We start from the raw sequence: 25,380 nt of genomic DNA on the forward strand, positions 1-25,380 counted from the left end.
CTGTCCTCTCTCTATGTCCTCTCTCTGTTTCCTCTCTTTCTCTGTCCTCTCTCTCTGTTTCTTCTCTCTCTCTCTATGTCCTCTCTCTCTCTATGTCCTCTCTCTCTCTCTATGTCCTCTCTCTCTCTATGTCCTCTCTCTCTCTCTGTCCTCTCTCTCTCTCTGTCCTCTCTCTCTCTCTGTCCTCTCTCTCTCTCTGTCCTCTCTCTCTCTGTCCTCTCTCCTCTCTCTCTCTGTCCTCTCTCCTCTCTCTCTCTGTCCTCTCTCCTCTCTCTCTCTGTCCTCTCTCCTCTCTCTCTGTCCTCTCCTCTCTCTCTCTGTCCTCTCTCCTCTCTCTCTCTGTCCTCTCTCCTCTCTCTCTCTGTCCTCTCTCCTCTCTCTGTCCTCTCCTCTCTCTCTATGTCCTCTCTCTCTATGTCCTCTCTCTCTATGTCCTCTCTCTCTATGTCCTCTCTCTCTATGTCCTCTCTCTCTATGTCCTCTCTCTCTATGTCCTCTCTCTCTATGTCCTCTCTCTCTATGTCCTCTCTCTCTATGTCCTCTCTCTCTATGTCCTCTCTCTCTATGTCCTCTCTCTCTATGTCCTCTCTCTCTATGTCCTCTCTCTCTATGTCCTCTCTCTCTGTTTCCTCTCTCCAGTCACCAGGTGTTTGATGACATGCCTATCAAGGGTATACGGTACCTGTCCCATTCTACTGACTCTCTGTGCAAGACCAACCTGGTCAATGAATCTACAGAGTCACTCACAGACGAAGGTTCGTAGGTTACTAATCTCTCAACAGCTATGGACAGAATGACTAACAGCTTTGTGTCTTTAAATGAATCTCAAATGGCACCCTATTTCCTGTTTAGTTCCCTACTATAGACCAGACCACTACACTACTATAGACCAGACCACTACACTACTATAGACCAGACCACTACACTACTATAGACCAGACCACTACACTACTATAGACCAGACCACTACACTACTATAGACCAGACCACTACACTACTATAGACCAGACCACTACACTACTATAGACCAGACCACTACTATAGACCAGACCACTACTATAGACCAGACCACTACTATAGACCAGACCACTACTATAGACCAGACCACTACACTACTATAGACCAGACCACTACACTACTATAGACCAGACCACTACACTACTATAGACCAGACCACTACACTACTATAGACCAGACCACTACACTACTATAGACCAGACCACTACACTACTATAGACCAGACCACTACTATAGACCAGACCACTACTATAGACCAGACCACTACTATAGACCAGACCACTACTATAGACCAGACCACTACACTACTATAGACCAGACCACTACACTACTATAGACCAGACCACTACACTACTATAGACCAGACCACTACTATAGACCAGACCACTACTATACACCAGACCACTACTATACACCAGACCACTACTATACACCAGACCACTACTATACACCAGACCACTACTATACACCAGACCACTACTATACACCAGACCAGAACACTACTATACACCAGACCAGAACACTACTATACACCAGACCAGACCACTACTATACACCAGACCAGACCACTACTATAGACCAGACCACTACTATAGACCAGACCACTACTATAGACCAGACCACTACTATAGACCAGACCAGACCACTACTATAGACCAGACCAGACCACTACTATAGACCAGACCAGACCACTACTATAGACCAGACCAGACCACTACTATAGACCAGACCAGACCACTACTATAGACCAGACCAGACCACTACTATAGACCAGACCAGACCACTACTATAGACCAGACCACTACTATAGACCAGACCACTACTATAGACCAGACCACTACTATAGACCAGACCACTACTATAGACCAGACCACTACTATAGACCAGACCACTACTATAGACCAGACCACTACTATAGACCAGACCACTACTATAGACCAGACCACTACTATAGACCAGACCACTACTATAGACCAGACCACTACTATAGACCACTACACTACTATAGACCAGACCACTACACTACTATAGACCAGACCACTACACTACTATAGACCAGACCACTACTATACACCAGACCACTACTATACACCAGACCACTACTATAGACCAGACCACTACTATAGACCAGACCACTACTATAGACCACTACACTACTATAGACCACTACACTACTATAGACCAGACCACTACACTACTATAGACCAGACCACTACTATACACCAGACCAGACCACTACTATAGACCAGACCACTACTATACACCAGACCAGACCACTACTATAGACCAGACCACTACTATAGACCAGACCACTACTATACACCAGACCAGAACACTACTATACACCAGACCAGAACACTACTATACACCAGACCAGAACACTACTATACACCAGACCAGACCACTACTATAGACCAGACCACTACTATAGACCAGACCACTACTATATACCAGACCAGACCACTACTATAGACCAGACCAGACCACTACTATAGACCAGACCAGACCACTACTATAGACCAGACCAGACCACTACTATAGACCAGACCAGACCACTACTATAGACCAGACCAGACCACTACTATAGACCAGACCACTACTATAGACCAGACCACTACTATAGACCAGACCACTACTATAGACCAGACCACTACTATAGACCAGACCACTACTATAGACCAGACCACTACTATAGACCAGACCACTACTATAGACCAGACCACTACTATACACCAGACCAGACCACTACTATAGCCCAGACCACTACTATAGACCAGACCACTACTATAGACCAGAACACTACTATAGACCACTACTATAGACCACTACTATAGACCACTACTATAGACCAGAACACTACTATAGACCAGACCACTACTATAGACCAGACCACTACTATAGACCAGACCACTACTATAGACCAGACCACTACTATAGACCAGACCACTACTATAGACCAGACCACTACTATAGACCAGACCACTACTATAGACCAGACCACTACTATAGACCAGAACACTACTATAGACCAGACCACTACTATTGACCAGAACACCAGACAGAACACTACTATAGACCAGACCACTACTATAGACCAGACCAGACCACTACTATAGACCAGACCACTACTATAGACCAGACCACTACTATAGACCAGACCAGAACACTACTATAGACCAGAACACTACTATAGACCAGAACACTACTATAGACCAACACTACTATAGACCAGACCACTACTATAGACCAGACCACTACTATAGACCAGACCACTACTATAGACCAGACCACTACTATAGACCAGACCACTACTATAGACCAGACCACTACTAGACCAGACCAGACCACTACTATAGACCAGAACACTACTATAGACCAGACCACTACTATAGACCAGACCACTACTATAGACCAGAACACTACTATAGACCAGAACACTACTATAGACCAGAACACTACTATAGACCAGACCACTACTATAGACCAGACCACTACTATAGACCAGACCACTACTATAGACCAGACCACTACTATAGACCAGAACACTACTATAGACCAGACCACTACTATAGACCAGACCACTACTATAGACCAGACCACTACTATAGACCAGACCACTACTATAGACCAGAACACTACTATAGACCAGACCACTACTATAGACCAGACCACTACTATAGACCAGACCACTACTATAGACCAGAACACTACTATAGACCAGAACACTACTATAGACCAGACCACTACTATAGACCAGACCACTACTATAGACCAGACCACTACTATAGACCAGACCACTACTATAGACCAGACCACTACTATAGACCAGACCTGAACACTAGGCCTGGGCCTTTCTGTAGCTCGGTTGGTAGAGCATGGCGCTTGTAACGCCAGGGTGGTGGGTTCGATTCCCGGGACCACCCATACGTAGAATGTATGCACACATGACTGTAAGTCGCTTTGGATAAAAGCGTCTGCTAAATGGCATTTATTATTATTATTATTATTATTATTATTTATTACTATAGACCAGACCACTACTATAGACCAGACCACTACTATAGACCAGACCACTACTATAGACCACTACACTACTATAGACCAGACCACTACTATAGACCAGACCACTACTATAGACCAGACCACTACTATAGACCAGACCACTACTATAGACCACTACACTACTATAGACCAGACCACTACTATAGACCAGACCACTACTATAGACCAGACCACTACTATAGACCACTACACTACTATAGACCAGAACACTACTATAGACCCGACCAGAACACTACTATAGACCCGACCAGAACACTACTATAGACCCGACCAGAACACTACTATAGACCAGACCAGACCACTACTATAGACCAGACCACTACTATAGACCAGACCACTACTATAGACCAGACCACTACTATAGACCAGACCACTACTATAGACCAGACCAGACCACTACTATAGACCAGACCACTACTATAGACCAGACCAGAACACTACTATACACCAGACCACTACTATAGACCAGACCAGAACACTACTATAGACCAGAACATTACTACAGACCAGACCACTACTATAGACCAGACCACTACTATAGACCAGACCACTACTATAGACCAGACCAGAACACTACTATAGACCAGACCACTACTATAGACCCGACCACTACTATAGACCCGACCACTACTATAGACCAGACCACTACTATAGACCAGACCAGAACACTACTATAGACCAGACCAGAACACTACTATAGACCAGACCAGAACACTACTATAGACCAGACCAGAACACTACTATAGACCAGACCAGAACACTACTATAGACCAGACCAGAACACTACTATAGACCAGAACACTACTATAGACCAGACCAGAACACTACTATAGACCAGAACACTACTATAGACCCGACCACTACTATAGACCCGACCACTACTATAGACCAGACCAGAACACTACTATGGACCAGAACATTACTCCAGAACAGACCACTACTATAGACCAGACCACTACTATAGACCAGACCACTACTATAGACCCGACCACTACTATAGACCCGACCACTACTATAGACCCGACCACTACTATAGACCAGACCACTACTATATACCAGACCACTACTATAGACCAGACCAGACCACTACTATAGACCAGACCACTACTATAGACCAGACCACTACTATAGACCAGACCAGACCACTACTATAGACCAGACCACTACTATAGACCAGACCACTACTATATACCAGACCACTACTATATACCAGACCACTACTATAGACCAGACCAGACCACTACTATAGACCAGACCAGACCACTACTATAGACCAGACCAGACCACTACTATAGACCAGACCAGACCACTACTATAGACCAGACCAGACCACTACTATAGACCAGACCAGACCACTACTATAGACCAGACCACTACTATAGACCAGACCACTACTATAGACCAGACCACTACTATAGACCAGACCACTACTATAGACCAGACCACTACTATAGACCAGACCACTACTATAGACCAGACCACTACTATAGACCAGACCACTACTATACACCAGACCACTACTATACACCAGACCAGACCACTACTATAGCCCAGACCACTACTATAGACCAGACCACTACTATAGACCAGAACACTACTATAGACCACTACTATAGACCACTACTATAGACCACTACTATAGACCAGACCACTACTATAGACCAGACCACTACTATAGACCAGACCACTACTATAGACCAGACCACTACTATAGACCAGACCACTACTATAGACCAGACCACTACTATAGACCAGACCACTACTATAGACCAGACCACTACTATAGACCAGACCACTACTATAGACCAGACCACTACTATAGACCAGAACACTACTATTGACCAGAACACTACTATTGACCAGAACACGACTATAGACCAGACCACTACTATAGACCAGACCAGACCACTACTATAGACCAGACCACTACTATAGACCAGACCACTACTATAGACCAGACCAGAACACTACTATAGACCAGACCAGAACACTACTATAGACCAGAACACTACTATAGACCAGAACACTACTATAGACCAGACCACTACTATAGACCAGACCACTACTATAGACCAGACCACTACTATAGACCAGACCACTACTATAGACCAGACCACTACTATAGACCAGACCACTACTATAGACCAGACCACTACTAGACCAGACCAGACCACTACTATAGACCAGAACACTACTATAGACCAGACCACTACTATAGACCAGACCACTACTATAGACCAGAACACTACTATAGACCAGACCACTACTATAGACCAGACCACTACTATAGACCAGACCTGAACACTAGGCCTGGGCCTTTCAGCTCGGTTGGTAGAGCATGGCGCTTGTACGCCTAGTGGGTTCGATTCCCGGGACCACCCATACGTAGAATGTATGACACATGACTGACCTTTGATAAAAGCGTCTGCTAAATGGCATTTATTATTATTATTATTATTATTATTATTTATTACTATAGACCAGACCACTACTATAGACCAGACCACTACTATAGACCAGACCACTACTATAGACCACTACACTACTATAGACCCGACCAGAACACTACTATAGACCCGACCAGAACACTACTATAGACCAGACCAGACCACTACTATAGACCAGACCACTACTATAGACCAGACCACTACTATAGACCAGACCACTACTATAGACCAGACCACTACTATAGACCAGACCACTACTATAGACCAGACCACTACTATAGACCAGACCAGACCACTACTATAGACCAGACCACTACTATAGACCAGACCAGAACACTACTATACACCAGACCACTACTATAGACCAGACCAGAACACTACTATAGACCAGAACATTACTACAGACCAGACCACTACTATAGACCAGACCACTACTATAGACCAGACCAGACCACTACTATAGACCAGACCAGACCACTACTATAGACCAGACCAGAACACTACTATAGACCAGACCACTACTATAGACCCGACCACTACTATAGACCCGACCACTACTATAGACCAGACCACTACTATAGACCAGACCAGACCACTACTATAGACCAGACCAGAACACTACTATAGACCAGACCAGAACACTACTATAGACCAGACCAGAACACTACTATAGACCAGAACACTACTATAGACCAGACCAGAACACTACTATAGACCAGAACACTACTATAGACCAGAACACTACTATAGACCCGACCACTACTATAGACCAGACCAGAACACTACTATGGACCAGAACATTACTCCAGAACAGACCACTACTATAGACCAGACCACTACTATAGACCAGACCACTACTATAGACCAGACCACTACTATAGACCCGACCACTACTATAGACCCGACCACTACTATAGACCCGACCACTACTATAGACCCGACCACTACTATAGACCAGACCACTACTATAGACCCGACCAGAACACTACTATAGACCAGCCCAGAACACTACTATAGACCAGCCCAGAACACTACTATAGACCAGCCCAGAACACTACTATAGACCAGACCAGAACACTACTATAGACCAGACCAGAACACTACTATAGACCAGACCACTACTATAGACCAGACCACTACTATAGACCAGACCACTACTATAGACCAGACCACTACTATAGACCAGACCACTACTATAGACCAGACCACTACTATAGACCAGACCACTACTATAGACCAGACCACTACTATAGACCAGACCAGAACACTACTATACACCAGACCACTACTATAGACCAGACCAGAACACTACTATAGACCAGAACATTACTACAGACCAGACCACTACTATAGACCAGACCAGACCACTACTATAGACCAGACCACTACTATAGACCAGACCACTACTATAGACCAGACCACTACTATAGACCCGACCACTACTATAGACCCGACCACTACTATAGACCCGACCACTACTATAGACCAGACCAGACCACTACTATAGACCAGACCACTACTATAGACCAGACCACTACTATAGACCAGACCACTACTATAGACCAGACCACTACTATAGACCAGACCACTACTATAGACCAGACCACTACTATAGACCAGACCAGACCACTACTATAGACCAGACCACTACTATAGACCAGACCACTACTATAGACCAGACCAGAACACTACTATACACCAGACCACTACTATAGACCAGACCAGAACACTACTATAGACCAGAACATTACTACAGACCAGACCACTACTATAGACCAGACCACTACTATAGACCAGACCAGACCACTACTATAGACCAGACCAGACCACTACTATAGACCAGACCACTACTATAGACCCGACCACTACTATAGACCAGACCACTACTATAGACCAGACCACTACTATAGACCAGACCACTACTATAGACCAGACCAGAACACTACTATAGACCAGAACACTACTATAGACCAGACCAGAACACTACTATAGACCAGAACACTACTATAGACCCGACCACTACTATAGACCAGACCAGAACACTACTATAGACCAGACCAGAACACTACTATGGACCAGAACATTACTCCAGAACAGACCACTACTATAGACCAGACCACTACTATAGACCCGACCACTACTATAGACCAGACCAGACCAGACCACTACTATAGACCAGACCACTACTATAGACCAGACCACTACTATAGACCAGACCACTACTATAGACCAGACCACTACTATAGACCCGACCACTACTATAGACCCGACCACTACTATAGACCCGACCACTACTATAGACCAGAACACTACTATAGACCAGACCAGACCACTACTATAGACCAGACCAGACCACTACTATAGACCAGACCAGAACACTACTATAGACCAGAACACTACTATAGACCAGAACAGAACACTACTATAGACCAGACCACTACTATAGACCAGACCACTACTATAGACCAGACCACTACTATAGACCAGACCACTACTATAGACCAGACCACTACTATAGACCAGACCAGACCACTACTATAGACCAGACCACTACTATAGACCAGACCAGAACACTACTATACACCAGACCACTACTATAGACCAGACCAGAACACTACTATAGACCAGAACATTACTACAGACCAGACCACTACTATAGACCAGACCACTACTATAGACCAGACCACTACTATAGACCAGACCACTACTATAGACCAGACCACTACTATAGACCAGACCACTACTATAGACCAGACCACTACTATAGACCAGACCAGAACACTACTATAGACCAGAACACTACTATAGACCCGACCAGAACACTACTATAGACCCGACCAGAACACTACTATAGACCCGACCACTACTATAGACCCGACCACTACTATAGACCCGACCACTACTATAGACCCGACCACTACTATAGACCGACCACTACTATAGACCAGACCACTACTATAGACCAGAACACTACTATAGACCAGACCACTACTATAGACCAGACCACTACTATAGACCAGACCACTACTATAGACCAGACCACTACTATAGACCAGACCACTACTATAGACCAGACCACTACTATAGACCAGCCCAGAACACTATTATAGACTACAACACTACTATAGACTAGACCAGAACACAACTACAGTCACCACCACACAGTCCATAGTAAACACACACGTTACCCACAGTCACCACCACATAGTCCATAGTAAACACACACGTTACCCACAGTCACCACTACATAGTCCATAGTAAACACACACACACACGTAACCCACAGTCACCACCACATAGTCGATAGTAAACACACACACGTTACCCACAGTCACCACCACATAGTCCATAGTAAACACACACGTTACCCACAGTCACCACCACATAGTCCATAGTAAACACATACACACGTTACCCACAGTCACCACCACATAGTCCATAGTAAACACACACACGTTACCCACAGTCACCACCACATAGTCCATAGTAAACACATACACACGTTACCCACAGTCACCACCACATAGTCCATAGTAAACACACACGTTACCCACAGTCACCATCACATAGTCCATAGTAAACACACACGTTACCCACAGTCACCACCACATAGTCCATAGTAAACACACACACACGTTACCCACAGTCACCACCACATAGTCCATAGTAAACACACACACACGTTACCCACAGTCACCACCACACAGTCCATAGTAAACACACACGTTACCCACAGTCACCACCACATAGTCAATAGTAAACACACACATTACCCACAGTCACCACCACATAGTCCATAGTAAACACACACGTTACCCACAGTCACCACTACATAGTCCATAGTAAACACACACGTTACGCACAGTCACCTCCACATAGTCCATAGTAAACACACACACACGTTACCCACAGTCACCACCACACAGTCCATAGTAAACACACACGTTACCCACAGTCACCACCACATAGTCGATAGTAAACACACACACACGTTACCCACAGTCACCACCACATAGTCCATAGTAAACACACACACACGTTACCCACAGTCACCACCACACAGTCCATAGTAAACACACACGTTACCCACAGTCACCACCACATAGTCGATAGTAAACACACACACACGTTACCCACAGTCACCACCACATAGTCCATAGTAAACACACACGTTACCCACAGTCACCACCACATAGTCCATAGTAAACACACACGTTACCCACAGTCACCACCACATAGTCCATAGTAAACACACACGTTACCCACAGTCACCACCACACAGTCCATAGTAAACACACACGTTACCCACAGTCACCACCACATAGTCGATAGTAAACACACACACACGTTACCCACAGTCACCACCACATAGTCCATAGTAAACACACACACACGTTACCCACAGTCACCACCACACAGTCCATAGTAAACACACACGTTACCCACAGTCACCACCACATAGTCCATAGTAAAACACACACACGTTACCCACAGTCACCACCACATAGTCCATAGTAAACACACACGTTACCCACAGTCACCACCACATAGTCCATAGTAAACACACACACGTTACCCACAGTCACCACCACATAGTCCATAGTAAACACACACGTTACCCACAGTCACCACCACATAGTCCATAGTAAACACACACGTTACCCACAGTCACCACCACATAGTCCATAGTAAACACACACACGTTACCCACAGTCACCACCACACAGTCCATAGTAAACACACACGTTACCCACAGTCACCACCACATAGTCCATAGTAAACACACACACACGTTACCCACAGTCACCACCACACAGTCCATAGTAAACACACACGTTACCCACAGTCACCACCACATAGTCGATAGTAAACACACACACACGTTACCCACAGTCACCACCACATAGTCCATAGTAAACACATACACACGTTACCCACAGTCACCACCACATAGTCCATAGTAAACACATACACACGTTACCCACAGTCACCACCACATAGTCCATAGTAAACACATACACACGTTACCCACAGTCACCACCACATAGTCCATAGTAAACACACACACGTTACCCACAGTCACCACCACATAGTCCATAGTAAACACACACGTTACCCACAGTCACCACCACATAGTCCATAGTAAACACACAAACAGTCACCACACGTTACCCACAGTCACCACCACATAGTCCATAGTAAACACACGTTACCCACAGTCACCACCACATAGTCCATAGTAAAACACACACACGTTACCCACAGTCACCACCACATAGTCCATAGTAAACACACACGTTACCCACAGTCACCACCACATAGTCCATAGTAAAACACACACGTTACCCACAGTCACCACCACATAGTCCATAGTAAAACACACACGTTACCCACAGTCACCACCACATAGTCCATAGTAAACACACACGTTACCCACAGTCACCACCACATAGTCCATAGTAAACACACACGTTACCCACAGTCATCACCACATAGTCCATAGTAAACACACACGTTACCCACAGTCACCACCACATAGTCCATAGTAAACACACACGTTACCCACAGTCACCACCACACAGTCCATAGTAAACACACACACACACACGTTACCCACAGTCACCACCACATAGTCCATAGTAAACACACACGTTACCCACAGTCACCACCACATAGTCCATAGTAAACACACACACGTTACCCCCAGTCACCACCACATAGTCGATAGTAAACACACACACACACGTTAACCACAGTCACCATCACATAGTCCATAGTAAACACACACGTTACCCACAGTCACCACCACATAGTCGATAGTAAACACATACACACGTTACCCACAGTCACCACCACACAGTCCATAGTAAACACACACGTTACCCACAGTCATCACCACACAGTCCATAGTAAACACACACGTTACCCACAGTCACCACCACATAGTCCATAGTAAACACACACGTTACCCACAGTCACCACCACATAGTCCATAGTAAAAAACACACACGTTACCCACAGTCACCACCACATAGTCCATAGTAAACACACACGTTACCCACAGTCACCACCACATAGTCCATAGTAAAAACACACACGTTACCCACAGTCACCACCACATAGTCCATAGTAAAACACACACACGTTACCCACAGTCACCACCACATAGTCCATAGTAAAACACACACGTTACCCACAGTCACCACCACATAGTCCATAGTAAAACACACACGTTACCCACAGTCACCACCACACAGTCCATAGTAAACACACACACACACACGTTACCCACAGTCACCACCACATAGTCCATAGTAAACACACACGTTACCCACAGTCACCACCACACAGTCCATAGTAAACACACACACACGTTACCCACAGTCACCACCACATAGTCCATAGTAAACACACACACACGTTACCCACAGTCACCACCACACAGTCCATAGTAAACACACACGTTACCCACAGTCACCACCACATAGTCCATAGTAAACACACACGTTACCCACAGTCACCACCACATAGTCCATAGTAAACACACACACACGTTACCCACAGTCACCACCACATAGTCCATAGTAAAAACACACACGTTACCCACAGTCACCACCACATAGTCCATAGTAAAACACACACACGTTACCCACAGTCACCACCACACAGTCCATAGTAAACACACACACACGTTACCCACAGTCACCACCACATAGTCCATAGTAAACAACACACACACGTTACCCACAGTCACCACCACACAGTCCATAGTAAAAACACACACGTTACCCACAGTCACCACCACACAGTCCATAGTAAACACACACGTTACCCACAGTCACCACACATAGTCCATAGTAAAAACACACACGTTACCCACAGTCACCACCACACAGTCCATAGTAAACACACACACACGTTACCCACAGTCACCACCACACAGTCCATAGTAAACACACACGTTACCCACAGTCACCACCACATAGTCCATAGTAAACACACACACACGTTACCCACAGTCACCACCACATAGTCCATAGTAAAAACACACACGTTACCCACAGTCACCACCACATAGTCCATAGTAAACACACCACACACGTTACCCACAGTCACCACCACATAGTCCATAGTAAAACACACACACGTTACCCACAGTCACCACCACACAGTCCATAGTAAACACACACGTTACCCACAGTCACCACCACATAGTCCATAGTAAACACACACGTTACCCACAGTCACCACCACATAGTCCATAGTAAACACACACACACGTTACCCACAGTCACCACCACACAGTCCATAGTAAACACACACGTTACCCACAGTCACCACCACATAGTCCATAGTAAACACACACGTTACCCACAGTCACCACCACATAGTCCATAGTAAACACACACACACGTTACCCACAGTCACCACCACATAGTCCATAGTAAACACACACGTTACCCACAGTCACCACCACATAGTCCATAGTAAACACATACACACGTTACCCACAGTCACCACCACACAGTCCATAGTAAACACACGTTACCCACAGTCACCACTACACAGTCCATAGTAAACACATACACACGTTACCCACAGTCACCACCACATAGTCCATAGTAAACACACACGTTACCCACAGTCACCACCACACAGTCCATAGTAAACACACACACGTTACCCACAGTCACCACCACATAGTCCATAGTAAACACACACGTTACCCACAGTTACCACTACATAGTCCATAGTAAACACACACACACGTTACCCACAGTCACCACCACATAGTCCATAGTAAACACACACGTTACCCACAGTCACCACCACATAGTCCATAGTAAACACACACGTTACCCACAGTCACCACCACATAGTCCATAGTAAACACACACGTTACCCACAGTTACCACTACATAGTCCATAGTAAACACACACAAACGTTACCCACAGTCACCACCACATAGTCCATAGTAAACACACACGTTACCCACAGTCACCACCACACAGTCCATAGTAAACACACACACACGTTACCCACAGTCACCACTACACAGTCCATAGTAAACACATACACACGTTACCCCCAGTCACCACCACATAGTCCATAGTAAACACACACACACGTTACCCACAGTCACCACCACACAGTCCATAGTAAACACACACGTTACCCACAGTCACCACCACACAGTCCATAGTAAACACACACACGTTACCCACAGTCACCACCACACAGTCCATAGTAAACACACACACGTTACCCACAGTCACCACCACACAGTCCATAGTAAAACACACACGTTACCCACAGTCACCACCACATAGTCCATAGTAAACACACACACGTTACCCACAGTCACCACCACATAGTCCATAGTAACACACACACGTTACCCACAGTCACCACCACATAGTCCATAGTAAACACACACGTTACCCACAGTCACCACCACACAGTCCATAGTAAACACACACACGTTACCCACAGTCACCACCACATAGTCCATAGTAAACACATACACACGTTACCCACAGTCACCACCACATAGTCCATAGTAACACACACGTTACCCACAGTCACCACCACACAGTCCATAGTACCACGTTACCCACAGTCACCACCACATAGTCCATAGTAAAAACACATACACACGTTACCCACAGTCACCACCACATAGTCCATAGTAAACACACACGTTACCCACAGTCACCACCACACAGTCCATAGTAAACACACACGTTACCCACAGTCACCACCACATAGTCCATAGTAAACACACACACACACGTTACCCACAGTCACCACCACACAGTCCATAGTAAACACACACACACACACGTTACCCACAGTCACCACCACATAGTCCATAGTAAACACATACACACGTTACCCACAGTCACCACCACATAGTCCATAGTAAACACATACACACGTTACCCAGTCACCACCACATAGTCCATAGTAAACACACACGTTACCCACAGTCACCACCACACAGTCCATAGTAAACACACACACGTTACCCACAGTCACCACCACACAGTCCATAGTAAACACACACACGTTACCCACAGTCACCACCACATAGTCCATAGTAAACACATACACACGTTACCCACAGTCACCACCACATAGTCCATAGTAAACACACACACACACACACGTTACCCACAGTCACCACCACACAGTCCATAGTAAACACACACGTTACCCACAGTCACCACCACATAGTCCATAGTAAACACACACATACACACGTTACCCACAGTCACCACCACATAGTCCATAGTAAACACACACACACACACACGTTACCCACAGTCACCACCACACAGTCCATAGTAAACACACACGTTACCCACAGTCACCACCACATAGTCCATAGTAAACACAACACACACACGTTACCCACAGTCACCACCACATAGTCCATAGTAAACACACACACGTTACCCCAGTCACCACCACATAGTCCATAGTACACACACACAGTCACACCGTTACCCACAGTCACCACCACATAGTCCATAGTAAACACACACGTTACCCACAGTCACCACCACATAGTCCATAGTAAACACATACACACGTTACCCACAGTCACCACCACATAGTCCATAGTAAACACATACACACGTTACCCCAGTCACCACCACATAGTCCATAGTAAACACACACACGTTACCCACAGTCACCACCACACAGTCCATAGTAAACACACACGTTACCCACAGTCATCACCACATAGTCCATAGTAAACACACACACACACACGTTACCCACAGTCACCACCACATAGTCCATAGTAAACACATACACACGTTACCCCCAGTCACCACCACATAGTCCATAGTAAACACACACACACACACGTTACCCACAGTCACCACCACACAGTCCATAGTAAACACACACGTTACCCACAGTCACCACCACATAGTCCATAGTAAACACACACGTTACCCACAGTCACCACCACATAGTCCATAGTAAACACACACGTTACCCACAGTCACCACCACACAGTCCATAGTAAACACACACGTTACCCACAGTCACCACCACATAGTCCATAGTAAACACACACGTTACCCACAGTCACCACCACATAGTCCATAGTAAACACACACGTTACCCACAGTCACCACCACATAGTCCATAGTAAACACATACACACGTTACCCACAGTCACCACCACATAGTCCATAGTAAACACACACACGTTACCCACAGTCACCACCACATAGTCCATAGTAAACACACACGTTACCCACAGTCACCACCACACAGTCCATAGTAAACACACACGTTACCCACAGTCATCACCACATAGTCCATAGTAAACACACACACACACGTTACCCACAGTCACCACCACATAGTCCATAGTAAACACATACACACGTTACCCCCAGTCACCACCACATAGTCCATAGTAAACACACACACACGTTACCCACAGTCACCACCACACAGTCCATAGTAAACACACACGTTACCCACAGTCACCACCACATAGTCCATAGTAAACACACACACACGTTACCCACAGTCACCACCACATAGTCCATAGTAAACACACACATTACCCACAGTCACCACCACATAGTCCATAGTAAACACACACGTTACCCACAGTCACCACCACATAGTCCATAGTAAACACAAACGTTACCCACAGTCACCACCACATAGTCCATAGTAAACACACACGTTACCCACAGTCACCACTACATAGTCCATAGTAAACACACACGTTACCCACAGTCACCACCACACAGTCCATAGTAAACACACACGTTACCCACAGTCACCACCACATAGTCCATAGTAAACACACACGTTACCCACAGTCACCACCACACAGTCCATAGTAAACACACACGTTACCCACAGTCACCACCACATAGTCCATAGTAAACACACACGTTACCCACAGTCACCACCACACAGTCCATAGTAAACACACACGTTACCCACAGTCACCACCACATAGTCCATAGTAAACACACACGTTACCCAGTCACCACCACACAGTCCATAGTAAACACACACGTTACCCACAGTCACCACCACACAGTCCATAGTAAACACATACACACGTTACCCACAGTCACCACCACATAGTCCATAGTAAAACATACACACGTTACCCACAGTCACCACCACATAGTCCATAGTAAACACACACGTTACCCACAGTCACCACCACATAGTCCATAGTAAACACACACACACGTTACCCACAGTCACCACTACATAGTCCATAGTAAACACATACACACGTTACCCACAGTCACCACCACATAGTCCATAGTAAACACACACGTTACCCACAGTCACCACCACATAGTCCATAGTAAACACATACACACATTACCCACAGTCACCACCACATAGTCCATAGTAAACACACACGTTACCCACAGTCACCACCACACAGTCCATAGTAAACACATACACACATTACCCACAGTCACCACCACACAGTCCATAGTAAACACACACATTACCCACAGTCACCACCACATAGTCCATAGTAAACACATACACACATTACCCACAGTCACCACCACATAGTCCATAGTAAACACACACGTTACCCACAGTCACCACCACACAGTCCATAGTAAACACATACACACATTACCCACAGTCACCACCACACAGTCCATAGTAAACACACACATTACCCACAGTCACCACCACACAGTCCATAGTAAACACACACGTTACCCACAGTCACCACCACATAGTCCATAGTAAACACACACGTTACCCACAGTCACCACCACATAGTCCATAGTAAACACATACACACGTTACCCACAGTCACCACCACACAGTCCATAGTAAACACACACGTTACCCACAGTCACCACCACACAGTCCATAGTAAACACACACATTACCCACAGTCACCACCACACAGTCCATAGTAAACACACACACACATTACCCACAGTCACCACCACACAGTCCATAGTAAACACACACACACGTTACCCACAGTCACCACCACATAGTCCATAGTAAACACATACACACGTTACCCACAGTCACCACCACATAGTCCATAGTAAACACATACACACGTTACCCACAGTCACCATCACATAGTCCATAGTAAACACACACACACACGTTACCCACAGTCACCACCACACAGTCCATAGTAAACACACACATTACCCACAGTCACCATCACATAGTCCATAGTAAACACACACACACACGTTACCCACAGTCACCATCACATAGTCCATAGTAAACACACACACACGTTACCCCCAGTCACCATCACATAGTCCATAGTAAACACACACATTACCCCCAGTCACCACCACATAGTCCATAGTAAACACATACACACGTTACCCCCAGTCACCACCACACAGTCCATAGTAAACACACACATTACCCACAGTCACCACCACATAGTCCATAGTAAACACACACGTTACCCACAGTCACCACCACATAGTCCATAGTAAACACACACGTTACCCACAGTCACCACCACACAGTCCATAGTAAACACACAACACGTTACCCACAGTCACCACCACACAGTCCATAGTAAACACACACGTTACCCACAGTCACCACCACACAGTCCATAGTAAACACACACACACGTTACCCACAGTCACCATCACATAGTCCATAGTAAACACACACACACACGTTACCCACAGTCACCATCACATAGTCCATAGTAAACACACACACGTTACCCACAGTCACCACCACATAGTCCATAGTAAACACACACATTACCCACAGTCACCACCACATAGTCCATAGTAAACACACACACACACACATTACCCACAGTCACCATCACATAGTCCATAGTAAACACACACGTTACCCACAGTCACCACCACATAGTCCATAGTAAACACACACGTTACCCACAGTCACCACCACATAGTCCATAGGAAACACACACGTTACCCACAGTCACCACCACATAGTCCATAGTAAACACACACGTAACCCACAGTCACCACCACACAGTCCATAGTAAACACAATTATATTATTATTATAGATTATAGTGTCTACGATAATGTCTAGATAAATACCTGTGAATGCTATCTGAGTGTTGTGTTTCTTAATCTAGGCACAGAGATGATTGACAGTCAGCTAATGGGGGAGTTTGAGGAAGACCTGAAAGAGCTGGAAGCAGACTCCTGGAGCAACGTTATGGACAGCAACTTCCTCAAACATCTGAAGAAGGACGTCATCAAGAGACAGGAGGTCATCTACGGTACCTACCACTTCTACAGTACCTACCACTGCTACTGTACCTACCACTGCTACTGTACCTACCACTGCTACTGTACCTACCACTGCTACTGTACCTACCACTGCTACTGTACCTACCACTGCTACTGTACCTACCACTGCTACAGTACCTACCACTGCTACAGTACCTACCACTGCTACAGTACCTACCACTGCACCTACCACTGCTACAGTACCTACCACTGCTACAGTACCTACCACTGCTACTGTACCTACCACTGCTACAGTACCTACCACTGCACCTACCACTGCTACAGTACCTACCACTGCTACTGTACCTACCACTGCTACAGTACCTACCACTGCACCTACCAATGCTACAGGACCTACCACTGCTACAGTACCTACACCTGCTACTGTACCTACCACTGCTACTGTACCTACCACTGCTACTGTACCTACCACTGCTACTGTACCTACCACTGCTACAGTACCTACCACTGCTACTGTACCTACCACTGCTACTGTACCTACCACTGCTACTGTACCTACCACTGCTACTGTACCTACCACTGCTCCAGTACCTACCACTGCTACTGTACCTACCACTGCACCTTCCACTGCTACAGTACCTTCCACTGCTACAGTACCTTCCACTGCTACAGTACCTACCACTGCTACAGTACCTACCACTGCTACAGTACCTACCACTGCTACTGTACCTACCACTGCTACAGTACCTACCACTGCTACTGTACCTACCACTGCTACTGTACCTACCACTGCTACTGTACCTACCACTGCTACTGTACCTACCACTGCTACTGTACCTACCACTGCTACTGTACCTACCACTGCTACTGTACCTACCACTGCTACACTACCTACCACTGCTACAGTACCTTCCACTGCTACAGTACCTACCACTGCTACAGTACCTACCACTGCTACTGTACCTACCACTGCTACTGTACCTACCACTGCTACTGTACCTACCACTGCTACCCCACCTATCACTGCTACTGTACCTACCACTGCTACAGTACCTTCCACTGCAACAGTACCTACCACTGCTACTGTACCTACCACTGCTACTGTACCTAACACTGCTACTGTACGCTACTCTACCTTGAATTATACCAGCGCACTACTACCCCTCTATCTAGAGTTACAGCACACTACTACCCCTCTATCAAGAGTTACAATATACTACTACCCCTCTATCTAGTTACAATGCACTACTACTCCTCTATCTAGAGTTACAGCATACTACTACCCCTCTATCTAGAGTTACAATACTACCCCTCTATCTAGAGTTACAATGCACTACTAGCCCTCTATCAAGAGTTGCCAGGCACTACTACCCCTCTATCTAGAGTTACCAGGCACTACTACCCCTCTATCTAGAGTTACAATGCACTACTACCCCTCTATCTAGAGTTACAATACACTACTACCCCTCTATCTAGAGTTACAATGCACTACTACCCCTCTATCTAGAGTTACAATGCACTACTACCCCTCTATCTAGAGTTGCAATACACAACTACCCCCCTATCTAGAGTTACAATGCACTACTACTCCTATCTAGAGTTACAGCATACTACCAGCCCTCTATCTAGAGGTACAGCATACTACTACCCCTCTATCTAGAGTTACAGCTCACTACTACCCCTCTATCTAGAGTTACAATACAATACTACCCCTCTATCTAGAGTTACAGCATACTACCAGCCCTCTATCTAGAGTTACAGCATACTACTACCCCTCTATCTAGAGTTACAATGCACTACTACCCATCTACCCACCTCCTAACCTTAACCCCTCTCTCCCTGCATCTCCCCCTCCTAACCTTTAACCCCTCTCTCCCTGTATCTCCCCCTCCTAACCTTTAACCCCCTCTCCTGTATCTACTACCCCTCCTAACCTTTAACCCCTCTCTCCCTGTATCTCCCTCCTAACCTTTAACCCCTCTCTCCCTGTATCTCCCCTCCTAACCTTTAACCCCTCTCCCTGTATCTCCCCCTCCTAACCTTTAACCCTCTCTCCCTGTATCTCCCCCTCCTAACCTTTAACCCCTCTCTCCCTGTATCTCCCCTCCTAACCTTTAACCCCTCTCTCCCTGTATCTCCCCTCCTAACCTTTAACCCCTCTCTCCCTGTATCTCCCCCTCCTAACCTTTAACCCCTCTCTCCCTGTATCTCCCCCTCCTAACCTTTAACCCCTCTCTCCCTGTATCTCCCCCTCCTAACCTTTAACCCCTCTCTCCCTGTATCTCCCCCTCCCTGTACCTCCCCCTCCTGACCTTTAACCCCTCCCTGTTTCTCCTCCTCCAGAGTTGATGCAGACAGAGATGCACCACGTGAGGACCCTGCTGATCATGATGGAGGTGTACAGTAAGGGTCTTGTGAAGAAGCTGCAGCTGGAACCTCAGACAGTAGACAGGCTGTTCCCTGCCCTGGGGGAGCTCCTGGACCTCCACACCTCCTTCCTGACACGTCTCCTGGAGAGGAAGAGAGAGAGCCAGCTGGAGGGGGAGGACAGAGGATTCATCATCAACAAGATAGGAGACATCCTGGAGACACAGGTTGGAGGAGGGAGAGAGCCCACACTACAGAACACTACACTACAGAACACTACAGAACACCACACTACAGAACAGAACACCACAGAACACCACACAACACCACACCACAGAACACCACACTACAGAACACCACACTACAGAACACCACACTACAGAACACCACACTACAGAACACCACACTACAGAACACCACACTACAGAACACCACACTACAGAACACCACACTACAGAACACCACACTACAGAACACAACATCCTCCTCCCCCCACACATCATAGAGACAGTTGAGGAGGTCCTGGTGTCTCTCTACACCACATCATAGAGACAGTTGAGGAGGTCCTGGAAGGAGGGCATGTTGTCTCTCTACACCACATCATAGAGACAGTTGAGGAGGTCCTGGAAGGAGGTCATGTTGTCTCTCTACACCACATCATAGAGACAGTTGAGGAGGTCCTGGTGTCTCTCTACACCACATCATAGAGACAGTTGAGGAGGTCCTGGAAGGAGGGCATGTTGTCTCTCTACACCACATCATAGAGGCAGTTGAGGAGGTCCTGTTGTCTCTCTATACCACATCATAGAGACAGTTGAGGAGGTCCTGGTGTCTCTCTATACCACATCATAGAGACAGTTGAGGAGGTCCTGGTGTCTCTCTATACCACATCATAGAGACAGTTGAGGAGGTCCTGGTGTCTCTCTATACCACATCATAGAGACAGTTGAGGAGGTCCTGGTGTCTCTCTATACCACATCATAGAGACAGTTGAGGAGGTCCTGGTGTCTCTCTATACCACATCATAGAGACAGTTGAGGAGGTCCTGGAAGGAGGTCATGTTGTCTCTCTACACCACATCATAGAGACAGTTGAGGTGGTCCTGGTGTCTCTCTACACCACATCATAGAGACAGTTGAGGAGGTCCTGGAAGGAGGTCATGTTGTCTCTCTACACCACATCATAGAGACAGTTGAGGAGGTCCTGGAAGGAGGGCATGTTGTCTCTCTACACCACATCATAGAGACAGTTGAGGAGGTCCTGGAAGGACAGCACATACAACTTATACAAACCAACACAGCACATACAACTTATACCAACCCTACAACCAACACAGCACATACAACTTATACCAACCCTACAACCAACACAGCACATACAACTTATACCAACCCTACAACCAACACAGCACATACAACTTATACCAACCCTACAACCAACACAGCACATACAACTTATACCAACCCTACAACCAACACAGCACATACAACTTATACCCTACAACCACATACAACTTATACCAACCCTACAACCAACACAGCACATACAACTTATACCCTACAACCACACACAACTTATACCAACCCTACAACCAACACAGCACATACAACTTATACCAACCCTACAACCAACACAGCACATACAACTTATACCAACCCTACAACCACACAGCACATACGAAGAAGCTCTCTTTTCCTAACAAAAGAACACTGGCTTTTAAAGCTGCAGAAAGAGCCGGTAATTGAAGACAACTGTATCCCCTGACGAGAGGGCGGGGTCAGAGCGCCGATTAGCAATGGGGCCGACCAATCAGCTGCTTGGAATCCAAGGAAGCCCTTTCCTGAAACACACACATACAAACCCACAACACAGAAAGAGGGGAAACGTAACACATATCATGCCCGTTGCTGTTTTTCAGTTCTCAGGGACCAAAGCAGCGATAATGAAGAGAGTCTACGGGAAGTTCTGCAGCCGCCACAACGAGGCCGTAAACATCTACAAGGAGCTGCACTCCAAAGACAAACGCTTCCAGGCCTTCATCAGGGTAAGCACTTACCGTGCACTACTCATTTACAGCATCCATTATCATTAGACATCAGCTAAACCAATATCACATATCATCTCTGTTTCTAGTCATCTAACTGTTGCATCTCATCAATTCTGTCTTCCTATTATGTGACTTTTAAGAAGAAGATGAGTAGCAGTATCGTCCGGAGGCTAGGTATCCCAGAATGCATTCTGTTAGTCACCCAGAGGATCACCAAGTACCCCGTCCTGATGCAGAGAATACTACATCACACCAAAGGTTTGTCTGCCGCCCCCAGCTCTGCCCTGCCCTCTGCTGGACAGATGAGGTGGTCTCTGTATATACACACACACACACTGCCCCCAGCTCTGCCCTGACCTCTGCTGGACAGATGAGGTGGTCTCTGTATATACACACACACACACTGCCCCCAGCTCTGCCCTCTGCTGGACAGATAAGGTGGTCTCTGTATATACACACACACACACACTGCCCCCAGCTCTGCCCTGACCTCTGCTGGACAGATGAGGTGGTCTCTGTATATACACACACACACACACTGCCCCCAGCTCTGCCCTGACCTCTGCTGGACAGATGAGGTGGTCTCTGTATATACACACACACACACTGCCCCCAGCTCTGCCCTGCCCTCTGCTGGACAGATGAGGTGGTCTCTGTATACACACACACACACACACACACACACACACACACACACACACACACACACACACACACACACACACACACACACACACAGAGAGACTGGTCAAGGCACACATCAACTTCATCATCCCGGACACCCAGGACTCAACTTGAACACCTCCCTCTGCAGCTGGATCCTGACCTCCTGACGGGCCGCACCCCCAGATGGTAAGGGTAGGTAACAACACATATGCCACACTGATCCTCAACGCCCCTCACAGCCATGTAGCCACGCACGACTCGAACTCCATCATCAAGTTTGCTGACGACACGGCGGAGGTTGGCCAGATCACCGACGACAACGAGACAGCTTATAGGGAGGAGATCAGAACCCTGGCAGAGTGGTGCCATGACAACAACCTCATCAGAACCCTGGCAGTGTGGTGCCATGACAACAACCTCTCTCTCAACGTCAGCAAGACCAGGAGCAGGTCCTGGACTACAGGGAGGTCAGAACCCTGGCAGAGTGGTGCCATGACAACAACCTCTCTCTCAACGTCAA

General features: G+C 46.5%; 1 protein-coding gene across 1 annotated transcript in view; it reads left to right on the forward strand.

Moving 5' to 3' along the window:
• Nucleotides 1-393: 393 nt before the first annotated feature.
• LOC127926444 (A-kinase anchor protein 13-like) overlaps nucleotides 394-25,380 on the forward strand; it is a 52,599-nt gene continuing 27,612 nt past the window's right edge. Inside the window, exons 1-5 of the mRNA XM_052511847.1 lie at nucleotides 394-755; nucleotides 19,663-19,809; nucleotides 22,124-22,374; nucleotides 24,066-24,191; nucleotides 24,335-24,452. Of these exons, the coding sequence (XP_052367807.1) occupies nucleotides 659-755; nucleotides 19,663-19,809; nucleotides 22,124-22,374; nucleotides 24,066-24,191; nucleotides 24,335-24,452 (739 nt within the window). The 5' untranslated portion in view covers nucleotides 394-658. The remainder of the gene's footprint in view (nucleotides 756-19,662; nucleotides 19,810-22,123; nucleotides 22,375-24,065; nucleotides 24,192-24,334; nucleotides 24,453-25,380) is intronic.

Source organism: Oncorhynchus keta, unplaced genomic scaffold, assembly GCF_023373465.1.
Source record: "Oncorhynchus keta strain PuntledgeMale-10-30-2019 unplaced genomic scaffold, Oket_V2 Un_contig_7595_pilon_pilon, whole genome shotgun sequence".
Classification (NCBI taxonomy): Eukaryota; Metazoa; Chordata; class Actinopteri; order Salmoniformes; family Salmonidae; genus Oncorhynchus; species Oncorhynchus keta.